Source organism: Thunnus albacares, chromosome 12 (assembly GCF_914725855.1).
Source record: "Thunnus albacares chromosome 12, fThuAlb1.1, whole genome shotgun sequence".
Classification (NCBI taxonomy): Eukaryota; Metazoa; Chordata; class Actinopteri; order Scombriformes; family Scombridae; genus Thunnus; species Thunnus albacares.
The window spans coordinates 30,232,842-30,255,047 of NC_058117.1; the positions used below are offsets into that span (position 1 = coordinate 30,232,842).

Below are 22,206 nucleotides of genomic sequence, written 5' to 3' on the forward strand. Positions count from 1 at the left end.
TTTATTCTTTAGTCAACTCCAAATTTTGAGGGGAACCACTGAATAACACCATAAATTCATCATTAATGGATTTGTTAAATACCTTAAAATAAATATGTTAAGCATGTAACCCTTAAAATCTCCTTTTTTTGTTAATTAAAGGCATTTGAAATTAAAATTAAGAGTTTATTTTTTTGTGGATGCTGCCTTACCTTGTGATGCACATCACCACGGCAACAATGATGGCGATCTGCACGGCGCCGATGATGGCGGCAATGAGGACGTAGTGAAGCTTCTGTCCACTGGGAACCACGTAGAGGATGTTGAAGTCCTGAGGCTCATCACACTGAGGACCTTTGTAGCCGGAGTCACATCTGCAGATTACAGGAGTTCATAGGTTCATAAAAACAAACATCTGGTAATATTACGAATATTAGTAATAGTAGTTAAAGCAGTAACAGTGTAATACAGACTCAGTAAAGAGTCACAGACCTGCAGGTGGCCATGTTGTATTTGATCTCACATGTCCCATGAACGCAGAAGCTGGCGTAGCTGTCAGCGCAGGGGATCGGTATCCCGGCGTAGAAACCGTCGCTGTGGTCCAGACCTTTGGTTTCTAAAAAAATTAAAAACAAACAAACATAAACACAAACTAAACAGGCAGGCAAAAATCTTTTATCACAGCTGCAAACACCTGAGCATCTGATAACTGGAGCGCTGGATGATGGTTTCAGAGCAGCTGATGTGTCGTGATGAGCTGGTCTTAATCTCTCTAGTCATTAAATGAATGAAACAGCAACAGGAAGGAGGCTCAAATGACAAAACAAACAAGCAAAAAGATAACATTGTTTGGTTTATTAAGCTGAGTTCAGGCAATTTCACAGGAAGTCTGCATGTTGTTTTTACAACAGTAATTCAATCCTGTGCAGATTAATGTAAAGTGTGATTATTACAGAGCAGACTGGGTGAAACCAAACGATTATTTTCCAGCATTATTAGATATAAAAATGTGGAAAAAATGAAAAAATTGCATATAAACGATCAAATTGATGTCCAGTGCAATGAAATGTGTTCTATTGCATTATGTGAGACACAATTATTCACACAGAATGCAACATAATAATAAATCACTCCGTTTTGTTGGTTAAGCAGCATGGCTATATGGATGGGAATGTCAGTTTGTTGGTCCATCACTTTGGTTCAAACTGAAATATCTCAACTATTATTGGATGGATTGCCATGAAATTTGGTACAGCCATTCATGTTCCCATCGGGATGAATTGTAATAACTTTGTTCCACTGACTTTTCATCTAGCACCATCATCTGTTCAAAATTTGTCCAATACTTTGGTTTATGACCAAATACCTGCAAAACGAATGACATTTCCATCAGCTATACTTTGTGTTTAGTGCTAATTAGCAAATGTTTCATGCTGACATGCTAAACTAAGGCTGAATCCTAATGTCCACCCTCTGGAGTCACAGACTTTTGTTATATGTACTGTGACGTGTTCATCATGTCAAGTCTGTGACAGCGATGGGACATCAGGACTGTTGTGTCTGTTTACTTAGTGGTGGAATAGTAGGACTATTTGCTGAATGCCAACACTACCTCAAACCAACACAACTCATGCTCTCAAATGCATTAAGAAGGCAAGAAATTCCACCAATTAACTTTTGACAGGGCACATCTGTTAATTGAAAACCATTTGGTGTACTGTTCTATACAGTAAAAAATAGTAAAAAATCAACCCTTGAATGAGCAGATGTGTCCAAACGTTTGACTGGTACTGTATATATTACATATTATCCAACTTTTACATGGTCATATCTTTGCTATGAACTATGTAATCATCCAAGTGAAGTCTGGTGAAGAAAGTCAATTTGCATTCACTCTAAAATGGTGAACATTTTGAACATTATACCTGCTGAACATTAGCATGTTAGCATGCTAAGCATTTAGCTCTGTGCCTCACAGAGCTGCTAGCATGGCTGTAGACTTAGTCCTGCTAAACTGCAATTCCATCAATCATAAAACACAAATGCTTTACACATAAAGGGATTCTTCAATCATACGGAGCTGTCTGTTCTCAGTAATTCACTGCAGCAATAAAGAAACGGCCAACAAAGCAATCTGTGCTGCTCATTACAATGACTGATATGACTGTATCAAATTTACATTAACATTAAGAAAGCCTTCAATAACACCCTGTGTGTAAGGCTCACGATCTGACATGTTTATGACTACAATCGTGACAAGAAATGTTGGCGGTTTACAGGAATAAAAAAAATTAGAAGGGCTGTTACAAAAAACCTTATATATTGTCTAATTGTCAGGAGTGTTTGGGACACTTTCATACATTTTTTCCAACCAGCAGAATACTTTACACTTTCAGTGAGGATTATTTTAGCATAAGCCTTAACTTCTGGCCTTTTACCTAAAGAACAAAGAGGATAACAAAGATGACGTGCAGGCCTACAGCTCAGCCAGGGCTAACCTGAAAAGGGGCATCGAGAGGGCCAGGCACAGCCGCAAGCTAAGGATTGAGGAGCACTTCAACAACAACTCCCACCCCCGACGCATATGGCAGGGCATCCAGGCCATCATGGACTACAAACCCACCAACACTTCCCGCCAAAACAGCAACACCTCCCTTGTTGATGAGCTTAATAAATTTTATGCCCGCTTTGAAAAGGACAACAAGGCTGTGCTCCCTGCAGACCACCAGCCCCTAACCCTCTCCCCCACCAATGTGTGTGCGACACTGAACAGGATTAATGCATGTAAGGCTGCTAGCCCAGATGGCATCCCCGGACATGTGCTCAGGGCCTGCACTTGGCAGCTGACTGAGGTCCTGACTGACATCTTCAACCTGTCACTAGCCCAAGCAGCTGTCCCCATGTGCTTCAAATCCACCTCCACTGCGCTGGTACCAAAACACTCCTCTGCAGCGAGCCTAATTGACTTCCAACCTGTTGCACTGTAGCGTCCCTCACTATCATGAACTGCTTTGAGAGGCTGGTCCTGGTTCACCTCAAATCCTGCTTACCACCCACACTGGACCTCCACCAAATTGGCCTACTGCCAGAACAGGTGCATCTCCACGGCGCTACACTCTGCCCTCTCCCACCTGGACAACAGCAACACCTATGTGAAAATGCTTTTTATCAACTTCAATTCAGCATTTCAACACCATCATCCCCGGTTACCTTGATATCAACACCTCCCTCTGCAACTGGATACTGGACTTCCTAAAAGACAGACCCCAGCATGTTAGATTAGACAACCTCAACTCCTCAACCCTCAGCCTGAACACCAGTGTCTCACAGGGCTGTATGCTGAGTCCTCTCCTCTACTCCCTCTCTACCCATGACTGCACTCTTGTACATGGCTCAAATAGCATTATCAAGTTTGCAGATGACACAATGGTAGTTGGTCTCATCAACAACCACAATGAGATGGCCTATAGTGAGGAGGTCCAGCACCTGGCGGCGTGGTACACTGACAACAACCTGGCCCGCAACACCAAGAAGACCAAGGAGCTCCCTGTGGACTTCAGAAAGACCAAAGGTGGCACACACACGCCCATCTGCATCAAAAGGGACAGAGGTTGAGCGTGTCACCAGCCTCAAGTTTCCTGGTGTCCACATCTCTGAGGACATCTCTTGAGCCCTCAACAACTTGACCCTGGTCAAGAAGGCTCACCAGCATCTCTTCTTCCTGAGGAGATTGAGACAAGCTCATCTGTCTCCTCAGATTCTGGTGATCTTCTACCGCTGTACCATCGAGAGCATCTTCACCAACTGCATCACAGTTTGGTATGGCAACTGTGCTGCCTCAGACCGGAAAGCACTGCAGAGGGAAGTGAAAACTGCCCAATGCATTGCCGGTGCTACACTCCTTGCCATTAAGGCTGTCCAGCACACGCATCTGTGGAGGGCGCACAGCATCGCCAGGGACACCTCTCACCCCAGCCACAGACTGTTTGCCCTCATCCCCTCTGGGAGGGGATCACCTGGCAGAACGACAGCAGAACCGGGTCGCAGTGACATCAGACTGAGTAGGGAAACCCAGACATCCCTCACCCCTGCGACGCCCTCCAGCTCTTCCTGGGAGATCCGAAGGCGTTCCCAGGCCAGAGGAGATATGTAAGCCCTCACGTGTTCTGGGTCTGCCCCGGGGTCTCCTACCAGTTGGACGATTCTGGATCACCTCCAGAGGGAGACGACCAGTAGGCATCCTAACCAGGTGCCCAATCCACCTCAACCGGCTCCTTTTGATGCGAAGGAGCACACCTCTACTCTGAGCCGCCCCCGAATGTCTGAACTCCTCACCCTCTCTCTAAGGCTGAGCCCAGACACTCTCCAGAGGAAACTCATTTTGGCTGCTTGTATCTGCGATCTCATTGTTTCAGTCAGTATCCAAAGCTCGTGACCAAAGGTGAAGGTTGGGACGTAGACCAAGCTTTGCCTTCTGACTCAGCTCTTTCTTCACCACAACAGTCCGGTACAACGCCTGCATTACCGCTGATGCTGCACCGATCCACCTTAACTGCCCTGTAGTGTATTCATATTTATTCATTAATCATACCACACATATACGACTGTCTTTACTGGTTGTATCTTCTATAGTGCATCCATGTTTATACTACTGTCTATAGTGTTTATATCTGATCTACAGTGTGTATATTGTAATCTTCTCATATCTCGAGCTGTTTACTCTGCATTTCCTAGCGTTTACATTTCATACTGTTCATTCTGTTATTACTGTTCATACTACATATATCTTTGCATATTCATACCTACCCTTACTGTTTATTCTATTCATATATTATAAATATATACATTACACTTGCACTTCTGGTTAGATGCTAAACTGCATTTTGTTGTCTCAGTACTTGTACTCTGTGCAATGACAATCCAATCCAATCCAGGAATCTAAATCTAATAATCACTAACTGCTCTGCCACGATACCTTTACTGCTGAATTACTGCCGCTGTAATTGCAGAGTCAACAAATGTGTCATTTTAACATCCCGGGAATCTTTGTAACACTGTTCTCCAAACATCCCCGAGTGCAGCTGAAAGGACGGCATCCAGACAGAAAAACATTAATGACTGTAATTTGCTTGACAGCCCACATTTAGCTGTTTTTATTTCTCAAAAACACAGTGACACAGAAATGATCACTGTGTAGCAAACGATGAGAGGAAATCTAGCAGCATCTCCTCCGCCTGCACTTCTCCTGTAGGGTTTGCTGTCTTTGTTGTATATTATTATTATTTGATGTTATTTTTGTTCTGGTGTGATGTTTTTTTGGCTTCATGCTCTCTGATTGGGGTTTTTAGCCAAGATTAACAGCATGGTTCCAGGGATAGCGTTGTCTGTTGGTCCATCACTTTGGTTCAGACTGAAATATCTCAACAACTATAGATTGTTATTAAATTTTGTACAGACATTCATGTTCACCAGAGGATGAACCCTTGTAATCCCGTGACCTTTCCTCTAGTGCATCCATGAGTTTGACATTTGCAGTTCAGAGTGACATATCTCAATAACTATCAGATTGGATTGTTCTCTGACTTTCCCTTTAGCCCCACCATGAGCAAGAACATAGTAAGATTATCTGCTACAATTAAAGCTGAAAAACCTGAAGACAAGCTGAAAACTACAAGGACTGGACAAAAAGATTGTTTCCACCCCCTGGCACTGATTTTTTTAGTCTTTAACAGTCAGGAAGGAGCTCAAACCTTATGACTGAGTAATCGCACAGACAACACACTGAACCACGGTTTTGTAATGTGTGGTGTTCTGGTGGTGGACCAGCCCGAAAATTCTGCTAGAATGCCAATTATCATGTGTTCTTGAACCAAAACAAACCGTGAATGGCAACCCTGTCTCCTAGAAACTACATTAATTTACAACAAAATCGTTTTCCCAGTTACATTTATGTATCACTCTGAAGTCCTTAGTTTGTGTAGAAAACGGCTCCAAAGAGTAAAAATAGCAGTAAGTTAGTAAACCGCCACTGTGCATACGCAGGAACATAGTCAAGAGGCTGTGATATATTACACAACTAGCTAGTGAAGCTCTATAAATGGGACCGAATTTCTGAGCGTGCACAGTGGCAGGTTACTGTCTTATTGCTATTTTTACCCTTTGGAGCCGTTTCTAAACAAGCTAAAGTAACCGCTGTTTTCAGGAACCAAAGAACATGTCGCCCAGTGCAGCAATGTGGCTCACTGACCTGTTTTTAGTTTTTGGACAACAATGGAGGTCTACGTAACAGAGGAATGAGATATACCAAGCTTTGGATACACACACAATACTTATTAGTAGATCAATTAATTGTAGGTTTGGCACCAGAAAATCACCAGCCTTATCCTTTAAATAATCAATGATGCTGCTAGCTAGCCAGCTAATGTTACCCTGAGTTTAACGCCTTTTCATTAACATTTTCTTGTTCAATATTGCTATTAAATACAATATAGTGTTAATAAGTGTCATTCAATTATAGTTGTAGATAGTGACTGATAGCAGTTTGATCATAAACATAGAAACCAAAGCAGATAATTACTGGTAACAACTTGGATTGGAGTGAACAGTAACATAAACACTGTGAAACTATGAAACCTCAAAAACATTGCTCCAGCTCAACTGCCTGCAACATTAAAAAATGCATCATCAATAATAATCCAAAAATATAATATGTATAATAACATAAACCTCTGAAGGAGGCCGTTTTGCACAATGAGTACTTTTGATAATAATTTTGCACTTTTACTCAAGAAAAAGCTTGAATATATGACTCATAACTGAGTATTTTTACACAGCGTTATTGTTTCTCAAGTAAAATATATGAATACTTCTCTAAACAACACATTCTACAGTCTTTGGGAACCTTGAGTGAAAAAAGCATCTTCTGAAGGTTAAAAAAAGGGGACATAAATATGGTTTTTCATGTATTATTGAGTTTGGATGATTTATTCACTTCAAGGACACATCCAATGACAGGATTTTATTTGATGAAGGTCATCATCATCACCTGGACGAACCAGAGAAGGAAACACTCTCTCAGCTTTTCTGTCTCATTTTATCAGAGTCGGAAATGTGCTGCTCCGTCCTTCACAGTTTGTGTTGTTGACAATGCAGCAGATTAATCCGATCCTTCCATTGTCTGTCTTAAAACACAAAGTGAAGGAACTGACGGAGCTGCGGAGGAATCATTCTCCCCCGAGACGTTTTAGTCACTGATATCAATGCACAGAGCGAGCTGCGGATAATAAAAACCCTTTGGATTCTGTTTCATCTCCTCTTTGATCTCTAAACTCATCGTGCATGGTGCAGCCGGGTGGGTAACACACGAAAAACACCCTGCTCCACCATAATCTGTGTGTTTACTTATGAAAAATGACTGTGCCAAGGCTTAATGAACAGCGTACTCAGATTATTTTCAGTATCAGTGGAGAGTCGGAGCTGTGAGGATTTAGATTCTCCTGCTCTGTTTCTTCCTCCTGTGAGAACGATATGTGTTTTAGGAGATTTTCATTAAGTTTTATCCTGCGGTTATTGCTCCTCAGCAGGTTCAGACGCAGGTTAACAGGCTGCTGAAAGGCCACAGGAAGTTTTACCATCAGCTGCATTAAAGGCAGTAAAGTGGATTTACAGTGTTTTATATAATCCTGAAAAATGAAGTCTCTGAGGTTGTTAATGTGTTGAGTGATTTTTTAATGATGCTTGAGGCTTTTAAACTTGTTTAAACCTTCAGTGATAAAATATATAGAATTTAAAACTTGGTTGGTGTTTTATCATTTCTTTTCAGGGAAACTTTGCAACATGTTTAAAATCTTATTATGATTTTCATTTTGTTTATTCTTTATTCACTGTGGTGCGTTTTTATAATGGAGAAAAGACATTTATGAATTAAAAGTTTTATAAAAGACAAAAACAACAACATAAGAATGAATTAAATACTTCCATTGAAACTGTCGTCGGCTCTTGGAAGCGGTAAGAATTAATTTTACCATTTTTATGACAGTTTTTTTCTTTTTGATTGTCTCATCATGTATGACAGCGATCCATTTCTGCACTTAAGACTCGTTTTTCACTCTCAGCAACAGAAAAAACACTTAACACAAGCCGTCAGAAACTCCTGCATGTTAAACTGAGCTAACTAAACACTTTGACTGACTCTAACAGGCTGGAGGAAACTTGCTAGCCACAGCAGTCCTCTGTTGAGGCAAAAAAGTGATAAAGCTGCTGTGATAATATTCCAGAGTTGTAAAATCCTGTCTGTGGTGAAGAAAAAAATTCATCCACCCCTTAAAATCACGAGGGCTTCACGATACAACATTGGGTTGTAACTGTAGCAATCTGTTATTTTGAGCCAGTGTTACAAACAACGAAACTGTCATAAATGTATTGTTTCTTGTATAAGATGATGTGCGTATGACATTCGAAAGATACACAAGTTATTAACTATCGATAACAAACCGTGACGTGTAAATTTAAGCAGATTATAAACAGCTTTAGTTTGGTAGATAACCCGACACTAAATCTGGGTCAAAGCAACAGCTTGTCTTGAGTGGCTTTCTGTGGAACATTAACTCAGTGTTGTTTAGGTGCTATATTGACCCAAACTGGGCAAAATTTTAACCCAGTGATTTGTTTAGTGGGTACAAACAACCCATAATGCAACACTCTGTGTAGGAGCTGGTGTTAGGAGCCTTTTTGTCTGGTCCTCGAATGTAAGACGACCTTCACTTTTTCAAACATAATTTCTAGATAAAAAATCCTCTTGTATCTGTACCAGTATACTATTTTAGTTTATAAGTTCACTAACCACAGACACCTGACTGTCTCATGGACGTTTAACCTGCAATGGTCTGTGGGCTTATGGGAAATGGTGTTGGTTAAAGGATGCTAAAAACATAAATATTGAACATACTTTCCTAGATGACCGTTCTTACTTAAACATATGGAGTGAACAACATACTGTTAAGTAAGGTTACGTTCTACGTTATTTATGTTACTACAATTAACGTCGGCTCGCTATAATGACGCTGTAATCCACAGTGAGTCATGTGAACGCTGCTTGATGGGAACTTGCACATTTTTGCTGGTCATGTTCTTACCTAAGACGTTTACTTTGAAAGGACTGCCGTCGTCTTTCTTCCCCAGTTTCTCTTTGTCAGCTGTGGAGGAAACAGATGAACAGAGTCAGCTACAGACAGACAGACAGACAGACAGGGAGAGGGAGTCTAAACCTTTGTCACCTGAAGGTTTGACTGCCTGTTAACTGTCTCGGAGCATTTTGTCTAATCTGTGTGTGTGTGTGTGTGTGTGTGTGTGTGTGTGTGTGTGTGTGTTATGTCTTCAGGACAGTCTGAGGGAAGTAGAGGACGTTGGAGGATGTTTACTCGCTGTCTGTGTCTCGCCATGTTTGTCAAAGTCGAGGTGGTGAAGGGTCAGTCTGAGCTTCAGTGTGTGTGTGTGTGTAGCTGTATAATATGTATGTGTGTGTGTGTGTGTGTGTGTGACAAGGAATAAACAAACAAACAAAAAGCAGCGGGTTTGCTGTGTTGTTGTGGTTATTTTTTCCGTCGTTGGGCTTCATGTCCTCATGCTGTCTGCAGCATGAAGGAGGAGCTGCTGGGAATATTAAACAGCATACACACACACACACACACACACACACACACACACACACACACACACACACACACACACACACACACACACTCATCCATTTTTAATGCTCCATCATTCCTGAAGAAATATTGACAGAAGTCTCTCCATCTTCCTCCCTCTCTCTCTCTTCTCCCTGCCACACCTCTCTTCCTCCCTTCTCTCTCCCATCAATCCCCGTTTCACACCTCCCCTCTCCTTTTTGCTCTTCCATTATATCTTTCTCCCCTTCATCCTCCCTTTATCTCTCTCCCTCCTCTCTCCCCTCCCTCGCTTTGTGTAGACTTCTTTGTGTTTATAAAGCACAGAGAGAGAGAGAGAGAGAGAGAGAAATACTGCATAAAAGAGAAGAAAACAAAGCTGCTTTCATTGTAATTATAAAAACATGAACAGTGAAAGCATCTACTGTATTTCTATTTCTCATGAGTCAGACTCAACTCCGTCGCTCTCTGTGTGAACACAGATGTCGACGTGTTGCTCTGCAGTGTCACGATCTCTGAAAAGAATCGTCTTCAAATTGCATGACTCAATATTTTTTTATATTAAAGGATATATATATATATATATATATATATATATATATATATGAGTCTTCAGCAGTCTGAGTTAGTCATATCAAGTGGATATCTGACACATTTACAGTCTTTTTAGCATCAAATTCCCTCTTTGTGTTTCCTCGGACAGTGTTTCCCTGTTGAGCTGCAGGTGGAAGTATAGTAACAAAAAGAGGGACTTTGGCACTAAAAAGACTGTAACGTTGAAAGATATCTACTTGATTTGACTCATTTGAAGTTTCATATTAGCTTCAGATAAACTGTTAAATACATTTTTGCACAGAGGGAGGACTGTTGATTTTGTCCTCCATCCCTTCCATTGTGAGGTCATTATGAAGGGATCTTCTAATGGTCAGTATGAACAGGAGGAATGATTACAGCAAGAAAAACAGGTTTATTTGGGAACCTGACTGTTGTTTTACGACAGACTTGAAAAATTATGAACTTGTCTTTTAACCCTAAACGAAATGACTCCTGAGGAAGAGTCAATCTTTAAGACATGCACTGCTGTATGTTAATTTAATGGAAGTTCAATATGTTGGTCTCTGTCGGAATAAACACTTGAGGCACTTTTACATAAACAACATGTTGCTCTGCGTCTGCTGGACGTGGAAGTAAGCAGCTGTCTGCTGTATGTTAGCCACAATTACTTTATAAGCTAATAACATGTCAGATGTTGTGTTTTAAATTTGTTCTGCTGCCACCAAGTGGATACAACACACAAAAACATAGAAAATAATGTAGCTTTAATGAAATTGAAAATATAAAGGACCAAGAATAGAACCCTGAGGAACCCCACACGTAACTACAGACTGTTAATGGGATAATCATGTTGCTCTGTGTCTGCTGGATGTGGAAGTGGGCGGCTGTTTGCTAACACATTGGCTATTATAATTTTACAAGGAAATATTCTATAAGAGAGCTTTTTCTGGAGTTCTTTTGCCCCCTAGTGGCCAAAAATGACTAACGCAGCTTTTAAGACCTAATCGGTTAAAGGCCTAAAGGCAACTGATCATTACTGCAAACATAAGTCTTTACTTACTAAGGCTTTACTTTATTTCACACTTAAATTATAATTTATACCTTTAAGATCAACATGTATACTGTATCTTATGTCTCCTACAAAAATACAGATCACATTTTTATCAGCTGATGAAGGGTGAATTTCAGTACAAGATAAAGACGTCCTGGTGATCAAGCAAGATTATTTATATAGCACCTTTCATACAAGGTTTAAGTCAGAGTATTTTACAATAAAATGAAGAAACAAGATAATAAATAATAGATTAAAACAAGTGCAAATACTGTGTGATAAAACCAAGCAATTAAATGAATAACAAGCAAAAGAAGCTGCAATAAAATATGGAAAAGATACGAATAAAACAAAGGAAGAGTGATAGTTAGTCAAAAGCAATGTTGAATAAATTCAATAAATTGGTGTTTACAGAGCTTGTATTTCTTATATGCTTGGGTAGAGAATTCCATAATTTTGGTGCATAGTTAAAAAAGGCTGAGCTGCCAATTTTCTTATTTGTGTCATAGTTTTTATTAAAAAAAAAAACAGCAGCAGAGGATCTAAGAGGCCTTGAAGGATTAAAAATGACTTAGAATTAGTAATGTAGGCTGGTCCCAAACCATTAAGAGCCTTGTTAATAAGTAAAAGAACTTTAAAATCAATCCTAAAAGACACTGAGAGCTAAAACTGTGGTGATATGCTCAATCTTTCTTCTAGTTAAAAGCCTGGCAGCAGAGTTGTTCTGAATTAATTGTAGTTTATCAATGGATTGTTTTGGAAGACTGATGAAAAGAGCATTAAAGTGGTCTAATCAGCTTGAAATAAACGCATGAACAGGTTTTTGGCATCTCGTGTGGATAGGAACAGCCGTACCTTTGCAATATTTTTTAAAACAGAGAAAGCTGCTTTGGTCACTTCACAAACACCTTCTTTATGTGTTTGTGAATCAAAGTGTTGGCTCGATGCCCCGAGGAGACAGCAGATCAGGAGTGAGGGCAGGTGCTCTTCACATCAGGGTGCTAGACATATCCCACCACCCACCACCTCCCCGAGCCAATCAGACGCTTGGTCACCAGCTACCTTACAGCCATAGCCACTGACAAGAAATCCATAAATCCTGCCGGGTTAGCGTCTCCTGCCATCACCGACAGAGAGAGAGCAGAGTGTGTGTCTCCAACAAGACGACACACTGTGATTCAAGGTGAGTCCATCAACATAAATCAGATCTTAGAAGATACTCTGAGGATGTACTGAGACTGGAGGAGCTCTGGGTGTTGGCACAGACTCTGAAAAACATCACGGAGCAAACTGTGACTGCAAATGAGGTTTGTATCTAACACTCCCACCACCACCAGCCCTCCTCCTCCGAAAGACGACCCATCACACACACAGAAAAACCCAAATCATTCAGTGATAGATCAGAAGAGCTGACGTGACTCACTTCTGTGCTTTTATCTTCCTTGTTAAAAGCTCTTGCGCGTATTAAATCTACAATAATTTCATGTTTTTGTCCACTAGTTTTCAGCAGAAACTAGTAGTGAACACAACACTGACACATAAGTTAATATATTGAACTTGTTGGCAAACATTTCCACATCAAGCAGTTACGGAGCAACATTATCATGCGTATGGAGTCGTGTTTCCGTCCACCTGTTCAGTTTGATAGTCTTGGTGAAGTATTCTTTCATCAGATATACACTCGCTGAGCACTTTATTAGGAACACCTGTGCAATCTGATGCAATTCAGTACAACAGCTCGGCAATAAATTATATTCTAGTGTTGACTACATTTACATGCACAAAATATTCCGTTTTTTTGCCCTTATTCAGAAAAAGACAATATTCCTACTGAGCTGTTTACATGGCTAATGAAAATGAATATTCCGCTAATATTCCTGTTTACATGCAGAGGGGTTTTCAGGGTTTCCCTCTGCTCTAGTGGGAACGGAAATCACAAGATCTCCGCAGGCAGTGAATTAGAAAAACATTAGTGAGCTGCTGCCTGATATTTATAAGTGATATTGATATGACTGATATTATAAATGTATAGTTAGTTCCCATGATGTTTACTACACTGCTGAGTGTTATTGGTGCATCACACCAGTCATCACGGTCAGTCCAAGGCTTGCGTGTCAGGATAATAACTAATCCCCTCCCGTCCCTGTCGTGGAGAAGACGCACTCTATTTTTCCAGCCCGTCCTGAACAGCACCTCCACTCTCCTCTCATTCCTCCCCTCTGTCTGCCTTCCTGCTCCAGTATTTGTCATTTTGCCTGTGCGGGGGTAAACAGGCAGGAAGGCTGTGTGTCGCAAACTGTCGTAAAACCCCAAATGAGATGCATATTCCAAAAGCGCTGTATACGTGTCCAAAGAATGCTCCTAAAACCTGGATAATATCAGCATATCCCACATGTCTTAATCAGAAAATGCTACAATCGGAATAAGGCCCAATTCGGAATATCCAAACGGAATATGCTGTTTACATGACCTAGATCATATTCGGAATACTGTCATGGTTGGAATAATAGTGGAATATTAGTGTGCATGTAAACATCGTCATTGTCAGAATGGCGATAATTCTACTTTATGTTTATTATTGAGGTCATAGTGGGTGGTGGTGATGTACTGCATTATAATGAAAAGTGATCCTAATATTTTGCCCCCCTCATGTATGTCAAAGGTTCCGTCATCTGCTTACGTGCTTACGAGTCCTTATTTCAGTACAGCAAATCAAATCTTTGCATAAAGCGATAACGTGTCATTCTATCAGCAGATGGTCACACTGAGCCTGATTGCATCCTGCTACACAACACAAGAGCCACAGACTCTGAACAACAACCAACATTAGCTTCCCTGCTAGAGTCTCCTTCTTATCTAATTTACAAACATGAACACACACCTTGTCCTGCAGCTTATAAGCATTGATCAGGGAAAAGTGCACTGCTAACAGTTAACAGGCTAGACAGCTAAATTAGCTGCTCAGCCGCAACACATTAAACAGCATGTAAACATACCTGCAAATGTCACCTCTGACCTGTTAGATGTTGGTTTGGTCGTTGCTCTTTAAAATCCCTGTTAGTGTCACACTGTCTGTCCATGACGGAGTTTGTTTACTTTGTCTCTATTCATATGGCGTGACACTGGTTGCCTGTCAGCTGCTGTCAATCAAACACAGACACCGACACTTCCCTCCAGCTGTTGTCAATCAAACACAGACACCGACACGCCCCTCCAGCTGCTGTCAATCAAACACGGACACCGACACTTCCCTCCAGCTGCTGTCAATCAAACACAGACACCGACACGCCCCTCCAGCTGCTGTCAATCAAACACAGACACCGACACTTCCCTCCAGCTGCTGTCAATCAAACACAGACACCGACACTTCCCTCCAGCTGCTGTCAATCAAACACAGACACAGACATGCCCTTCCAGCTGCTGTCAATCAAACACAGACACCGACACGCCCTTCCAGCTGCTGTCAATCAAACACAGACACCGACATGCCCTTCCAGCTGCTGTCAATCAAACACAGACACCGACACACCCTTCCAGCTGCTGTCAATCAAACACAGACACCGATACACTCCCCCAGTCTCTTCTTCCTTCTAATAAAACAAGATTATTAACAACACATTTAAAAAAACATGTTGACTTTATTTCTGACTGCAAAGAGAGATGACTAAATGTGATTTCAGCTGGACTTTAAATGGTACTCAGCCCTAATGAGAGAGTAAAAATAACATCTGGTAATGACTTTAAAAAGATTATTGGATCCAAACCAAATGCTAAAGCCAAACTTTCCACTAAATTTCACTTAATTCTGCAACAACAACAACAGAGGAGGGCCCTATTACAGTTTTTGTCTCAGATCCTGATCAGTCTTTTAGTATCAGTTATTTGCTGATATTGAACAGTATCTTGCAAGATAATTACATTTTCCCACAGGAAACAGCTACTTAGTGCAAATGTTGTCTAAAATAAGGCTTCATTAAATATAATTTTAAAAAATGTTTATCTCAAAGTTGCACCACAATAAGCTGTTTGCAGCCTAAAGAACCTGATTTCTGACAGATTTTGTAGAATAACCATAACATCATGTATTTACACATATAGTACCGTATCAACCAGCAGTCAGATTTGACCAAATAATTCTTCTGTGTCAGATTATAGAAGAACGTGCAACAAGGTGTGGATTAATGTGTTGGTGAATCAAAGCTCAGCTCCCATGGAAACAAACTGCATGCTTGGTTTGTGGGTTAATTGAAAACATTGGTGATTAGACACATTAAATTGTCTGACACGGTTTCAATAATGAGGCTGATTTATGGCAGAGATGAAGCGTTCACAGTTGTGTAGTCAGCAGTGTTCAGTGGGGGTGAAACAACATCAATCCTGCATTTTACCACATCAGCAAGTTAATGTGAAATAATGATCTGCGTCCAAAAGACTTAAATAATGTTCAAGGTGGGTGATTTAAAGTGCAGCAGTGAAGAGTAATATCTGTGATCATGGATTTACATTTTGTTTTATCGTATTGATTATATTTAATCAGAATAATGTGGGAAAGAAGCTTTTTCTGCATCTGACAGACTTGGAAAAAGTCCTCAAGGATCAAAAGTAAAAGTTGTTCTTCAGTTAAGAACGACAAGAAAGAAAGAAAATACAAAGTTAAAGGAAAAATACTAAAGGACTAAAGGAAAGAATGAAGAAAAGAGGAAAGCAAAAACAATAAGGAAATAAATTACAAAAGAAGAAATGAAGACAGACGAGAAAAAAAGAAAAAGGGACTATAGAGGGAGGGAAGGAGAAACAAAAGGGAAGTTGAAAGACAGAAAGGAAGATGAAAACAATGAAAAATAAAAAAATAAGGGAGGACAAAGGAAAGAAAATAAAGGAGGAAAAAGCTGAAAAGCTGATGAAGAAAAAGTAAAGGGAAGGAAATGAAGGAAAGAAACAGGAAAATAAGGGAGGACAAAAAAGAAAATAAAGAATGAAGAAAGAAGAAAGGACATACGAGAAGGAGAAAAGATAAAAGGAAGGACAGAAGGAAATAAAGAAAAGTGGAAATACTCAAATAAAGAACCAAAACCACTTAACTCGTCTTCTTCACCTCGACTCTCTCTCATCTGTGAGAGTTTGAATCTGAACTGAAGAACCAATGAGAGTCTATGAAATGCTTTTCATTTATGGGGCAGTTTATCTGTTAGGAACGGGCCTCTTTCATAATTCACAGAGGTTATGGCGGCCATTTTCTGAAGTTCAACAGGCTCAGGTGACGGGATTTCCCAATTTGGCTTCAATAAAGCAGTGATAAAAGCATCAGCGGGCAGATTTATCTGTCTGTACACAAAGAGGCTGGAACTAAATCCACAGAATATCAAACTGTTTACCGAATATCACGAGAGTCCCAGAAAATATATTTACTCACAGTAACAGTTTAACAGCTTCACTGAGGTCGAGTGCAAACATGTCAAGGTTTACTGTAGGTTAAAATTATGTGGTTAAATATAGTCAGGCTGCATGAAGGAGGCAAACTCACACTAAAAAACTACAAGAAAAGATGGAAAACAGGTGAACTATGTATATGTATGCACCTGTGTGTGTCTAATGCAACATAGAAGAATAAAGATTAACAATAGAGCATAAGTAATACTAATAATAAGTAATAATAAATGATGAAATAAAACAAAATAATATTAAAATTTAATTTAAAAACTATTTACAGAATATAATTATAGTGGAAACTGCTTATCAGTATGCTAACATGCTCACAATGATAACACTAGCATGTTGAAGTTTAGCAGGTGTAAGGTTTTACATGTTTACCATCTTAGTTTAGCGTGTTAGCATGCTAACATTTGCTAATCAGCGCTAAACACAAAGTACAGCTGAGGATGATGAGAATGCCACAAGTTTAGCAGGTATTATTATATCATAAACCACAGAATTGTATAAGGTTTGACTTGATGATGGTGATAGATGTAAAAGTCAGAGGATTGAAGTTAGTACAGCTCATCATCTGGGGAACATAAATGTGTGAACTGATCCAACAGTTGTTGAGATGTTTCAATCAACAACTAAAAAGTCGACCTCATGGTGGCGCCAGAGGAAGAGTCAGAGGATCACCAAAGTCTGTAGGAGTCATCTTCTGGTGAGCATGAGTGTTTGTACAAAATGTCATAATGATTCATCAGATAGCTGTTGAGATATTTTAGTCTGGACTGAAGAGGTGGACGAACCGACCAAAAGACATCCTAGAGCCGCACTGCTAGCATGGCTGAAAAAAGGGCTAAGATCAGCAGTTATACTCTGGATATTGTCAAAATTCACTCCTCATCGGCTGAACAGCTCCTCACACAGTGTTTCCTGGCGGCTGCCACAAAGCTGCATGTGGTGTGGTTAAGCCCTCGCCTCCGCCCGATCGCTTCTGCACGTCAGTGAACAGCGTGATCACCGAGGTCCCAGAGAGCTGAACAGATGCCCTCTGAGAATCTGTGTGTAGAGACACAATGTGATGTCTGTATTTGTCTTCTGTTAGTCTGTGTCTTTTTATGGGATTTGTACACATGTGGACGATGGTGTCTACATGCTTTTGGCCACAAGTGTATGCTATGATGTATTGAGTTTAATTGTGCAATTGCTGAAAATTCAGGTTTATCTTTGAAGAGGCAGACTGAAGGATCAGGACTGAAGCAGATGTGGGGTCAGTCAGTCTCTCATGTTCCCCTGCAGCTGATGAATAATTTTACTAATGAAAAATAATTTCAAAGCGACACAGTTACACAAGAGAGAAACTCTGCCTGCATACTTAGTTCATACCTAATGTTATTCTTATGAAAGGTTTAAAACCAGACATCTGGTGTCTGCTCGTCTTGATAGAAAATGACATTTCATCCATTTTTACTCCGAGCATGGGTGTTGTTTTTAATCCGCACTGCTCATTATCACACATATAATTTGCGCACATGCTCTTTTCACCTCTATATCACATTCATGCAGCAACCAAACACACACCTGGGTCTGATCTACCTGATATGAATAATCAGTGGTGGTGAGGTGACAGAGCGGTGAATCAGCAGCATCCTGATTCGCTGTTACACTTCCACACACTGACTGATACAACGTGATCCACTTTCTGCTGTTGCTGACACTGAGATACAGCTGAGGTTTAGTTGTCATTTTCAAAAAATATTTACCACTGGATTGCAAATGGTCTAAATTTACTGTTAAGTTAAACCTGCAAACATTAGCATGCCTGGCTAACTAAGTACCTCCATCTAACATCTCACATCCATGGACAATATAGAAATATCCACCTGATTTGCAGTAATGTACAATGTATTATAGCATAGATAGATGGATAGTTAGTTAGTTAGTTAGATAGATAGATAGATAGATAGAGTAACTGAATTAACTAACTGAAATAGAACATATAAAAAATAGAATAGACTAAAGATATAACCATAACCACCATATCTATCTATCTATCTATCTATCTATCTATCTATCTATCTATCTATCTATCTATCTATCTATCTATCACTACTTTTACTGCAATACTTTAACTATGGCACTATGTTCACCAAACACACTGGTTAGTCCTTATCCTTGAAGCCTTTTCTCTTGTAATGTTAAGACTGAAACATGCTACTGTATCTCTGGTGAGGATGTTTTTTGAATGGTACATACATCTTTAGCCTGTTAGCATGATATTTAAGACCCTTTTTACAAAAATCACATTTAAAAAAAAGTCAGCTGAAAACATTAAAAAGTAAATCAGACAGCATTTTCTTTCAACTCATGGTGCTACTGTTAGCTTAATTTGCTAATTAGCTACAGCTGATAAAATCTGCTAAACGGAGTTGTCATTTCAGTCGGTAGCGGGACGCGGGTCTGTTGACATCGCTCTGCTAGCTTGTTGTGCTACATATCACAAAGTGAAGTGAGTGTGAAATGGCGACTGTTGACTGTAAACAGAACTGCGTCCTCATGCATGCATACGTACCCTCTTCCTGACACAGAACTACTCTCCAGGGACTGAAAATGTGATCACTGTTATTAGTCTTTGGAGTCATTTCTAAACAAACCAACATGACCAAACTCTTCATAATGAAGGAACATGTCACCCAGTGCAGCAGTGTGGCTCACTGACTTGTTTTTAATAGTTTTTGGACAACAAGTTTTTGACAATAAGAAAAATATAGAAAATCGACAGTTTTATCATTTAACTAAGTTTTGACCAAATATCTGTAGGGCAGTAATCATTTGCTAACTCTTAATTGGCCTTAGAAGTAATGAGGTCTTACTGCAGCAGCTAGTTAGCTTAACTGTTTGGAGCTTATGTTAGAGCAGACAAACACAGTTTTATCCCTTCTTTACACTTTTGCTGTGTGTTTTGGGGTTTGGAAAGATTAAAGAAAGACTCCAACATCCAAACTCTTTGTGTGTGTGTGTGTGTGTTTGTGTGTCTATTTCATTACATCTGCATCAACATGCTGAGAAATCCGAAGCTTGACAGACCTGCTGTGCCTAGTTACGGTTGCCAAGGTTAGCAAAAGGTCAATTAGCATCGAGGGGACACTTTACAACCCCATTCTGTGATTTAGGATGATAAGATTACGGCTCATTACTGTCGTCCAGAGTGATGTAGAAAATCTACTCCTGTCCCCACAGGTGATGTGATGTGTTTCATTAAAATCTGTGTCGTGAGATTTCTTTTCTAAACACATTAATACGCATTAGAAAATATTTGCTGAAAACATTTGAAAAGACTGAACGATGTAGTCCTGAATCATGGAGTTAAGAGCATTAAACTGTTTTTCACCATTTCTGTGTTCAGGATTTTTTGGGCGGGTCTGAAACGGTGGCTCGATGACGTGGAGGGGTTACTAGCATGACCCCCTCTCCCGATATATAAACACTACAGTGCACATACTCAAAGTTACTACTATTTTTACACCATGTAGTTAACCCTACCATCATCGGAGACAACTGGGATTCACTTTATGGGGCCATTTTTGGTACAAAGTTAGTGCTAAAGGAGTTATTTTAAACCCAACTGAAGCGTTTGTTGATGGTTGGAGCCTCTGGCGGCTTCAGCTTCAGTACTGGCTGTGTGGCTGGGAGGTCCTCGGCCAGAGGGAGAGCATTTCCCAGGAGGCACTTCACCAAAAAGCACATTGTGAGAGGCTTTTGCTCCAAGGGTGACGGCCACAATGAAAGATGTCTCAGCAGAGAAGTGATTAACGTTAAGTGCACCGAACTGGTGATGGATCGCTTGTTCACGAGTCATTTAAGTAACATTTTTACTGAAACAAATCCACATTTACCTACAAAATATGTGCTGAATTAAACAGTGGCTCCTAACGTTACTTTATTTTGAAAATATCATCCATGTTGCTTGTCTTACACCTACAAACAAGGCCTATTTATATTGCGTATTTTTGTACAGGAGTTTGGTACGAGCGTTGTTAACTCAGAGGCTGTTCAGTTGTGCCGTGCTTTCAGCGCCTGGACGAGCCCCCAGCGTTTCAGAGCAGAGAATACTTATTTTACAGACTTGGCGATTCTTTTTAATCATTCACATTTGTCTGGTTGGTTAATTACACATTTTTCTGCTGTGTGATAAACTCAGACCACATATTTATTAATGCTCTATAAAGACTTTAAGCTCAGTCTTACCGGGACACCTGCCCAGGTGTTTGACATCGATCTGCTCCTGCTTCATACACGACGCCTCTCGGACCAGACAAGGGTTGTTGTATGAGTTCCCGTCAGTGGCGCACACCGGGTTCTCATTGTGACGGCTGCAGTCGATGTTACAGATGCACCTGAGGGAGAGAAGTCAGGTGTCAGGACTGTTTATCATTGGAAACATTAGTATTCAGCCCTCAGTCATGTCTCTGCTGCACAGCTCACATCAGCACCAAATCATTAGCTGAAGTACATTTAGAGACTTCTGAATGAAGACACAGGTCATTAATTTTCCACAGACTGGGAGTCTACAGATACAAAGAGCTAATTTTAATACTTTGGAAGAACTTTCTTCGACATGTAGCAGATACAATTCAGAGCAGGATTAATATTTCCAAATTAATTCATAGATTCGCTCCTACAGACAGTTTTCAGTTCGATATGGGGATCACGACTTCTGGAGCACTTTTTCTCATTTGGATGAAATTACATCTTCTTTAAACTCCAACAGAACATGTTGAAAAGAAGATTTAGCCTCGAATTTATCATTTTGATTAGTTGCTTTTGACATTGTGAATATTGTTTTAAATCATTCAGGTTGACGTGATGATTGCTTCCTTTTCTCGCTGTTTCCTTTCCCTCCAAATTACTTTCCAGTGTTAAGTCTTTTGTCTGTTTTTATCTTTTAAAAAAATTAAACATTTTTAGATGAATATTAGAACAAATCATGCAAAAAAACCCTGTCAGTTTATCTATATACAGTGAGTTTATCTAAAATGGGCCTTTTCCCAACCAGGAATTGTAGTGGATCATAAAAGTATGAGTCTAAATATAAAGTTTATTAGAAAGGTAAGCAGATAAATGAGTTTTATGAGATATGAACTCATTTTTTGTCCAAGAAATCGAGTAACTGTTTGTCAGTTAGACAACATATATACAGTATATTGAAATTACAAGCTCATTAATTTAAAATTAAGAAAATTAATGACTATTAAGGCCTGATGCTTCTATAATTTGATATATCAATGTCATGACTTATTGTATTTTCACGTTATAATTTATTAACTTGTAAATAATATAGAGAAGATTAATTATTTTTATTATGTGCTGAGTTTCCACAATAAATTCATAAAACCTTTTCACAAAATTATCTCAGCTCAATGTCCACTTACTGGCTTTTTCCTGAGCTTTCAACTACCACTCATTTTATTCTTCAGTGGCTGGAGATAGCTCAGCTGTCATCATGTGACCAATGACCCATCTGATGTCAGATGC

General features: G+C 39.9%; 1 protein-coding gene across 1 annotated transcript in view; it reads right to left on the reverse strand.

Moving 5' to 3' along the window:
* tmeff1a (transmembrane protein with EGF-like and two follistatin-like domains 1a) overlaps positions 1 to 22,206 on the reverse strand; it is a 104,902-nt gene that overhangs the window by 4,601 nt on the left and 78,095 nt on the right. The window contains exons 6-9 of the mRNA XM_044368920.1: positions 20,920 to 21,068; positions 9,114 to 9,173; positions 472 to 595; positions 192 to 353 (exon numbers count right to left, since the gene is read on the reverse strand). Coding sequence (XP_044224855.1) covers positions 192 to 353; positions 472 to 595; positions 9,114 to 9,173; positions 20,920 to 21,068 — 495 coding nt within the window. The remainder of the gene's footprint in view (positions 1 to 191; positions 354 to 471; positions 596 to 9,113; positions 9,174 to 20,919; positions 21,069 to 22,206) is intronic.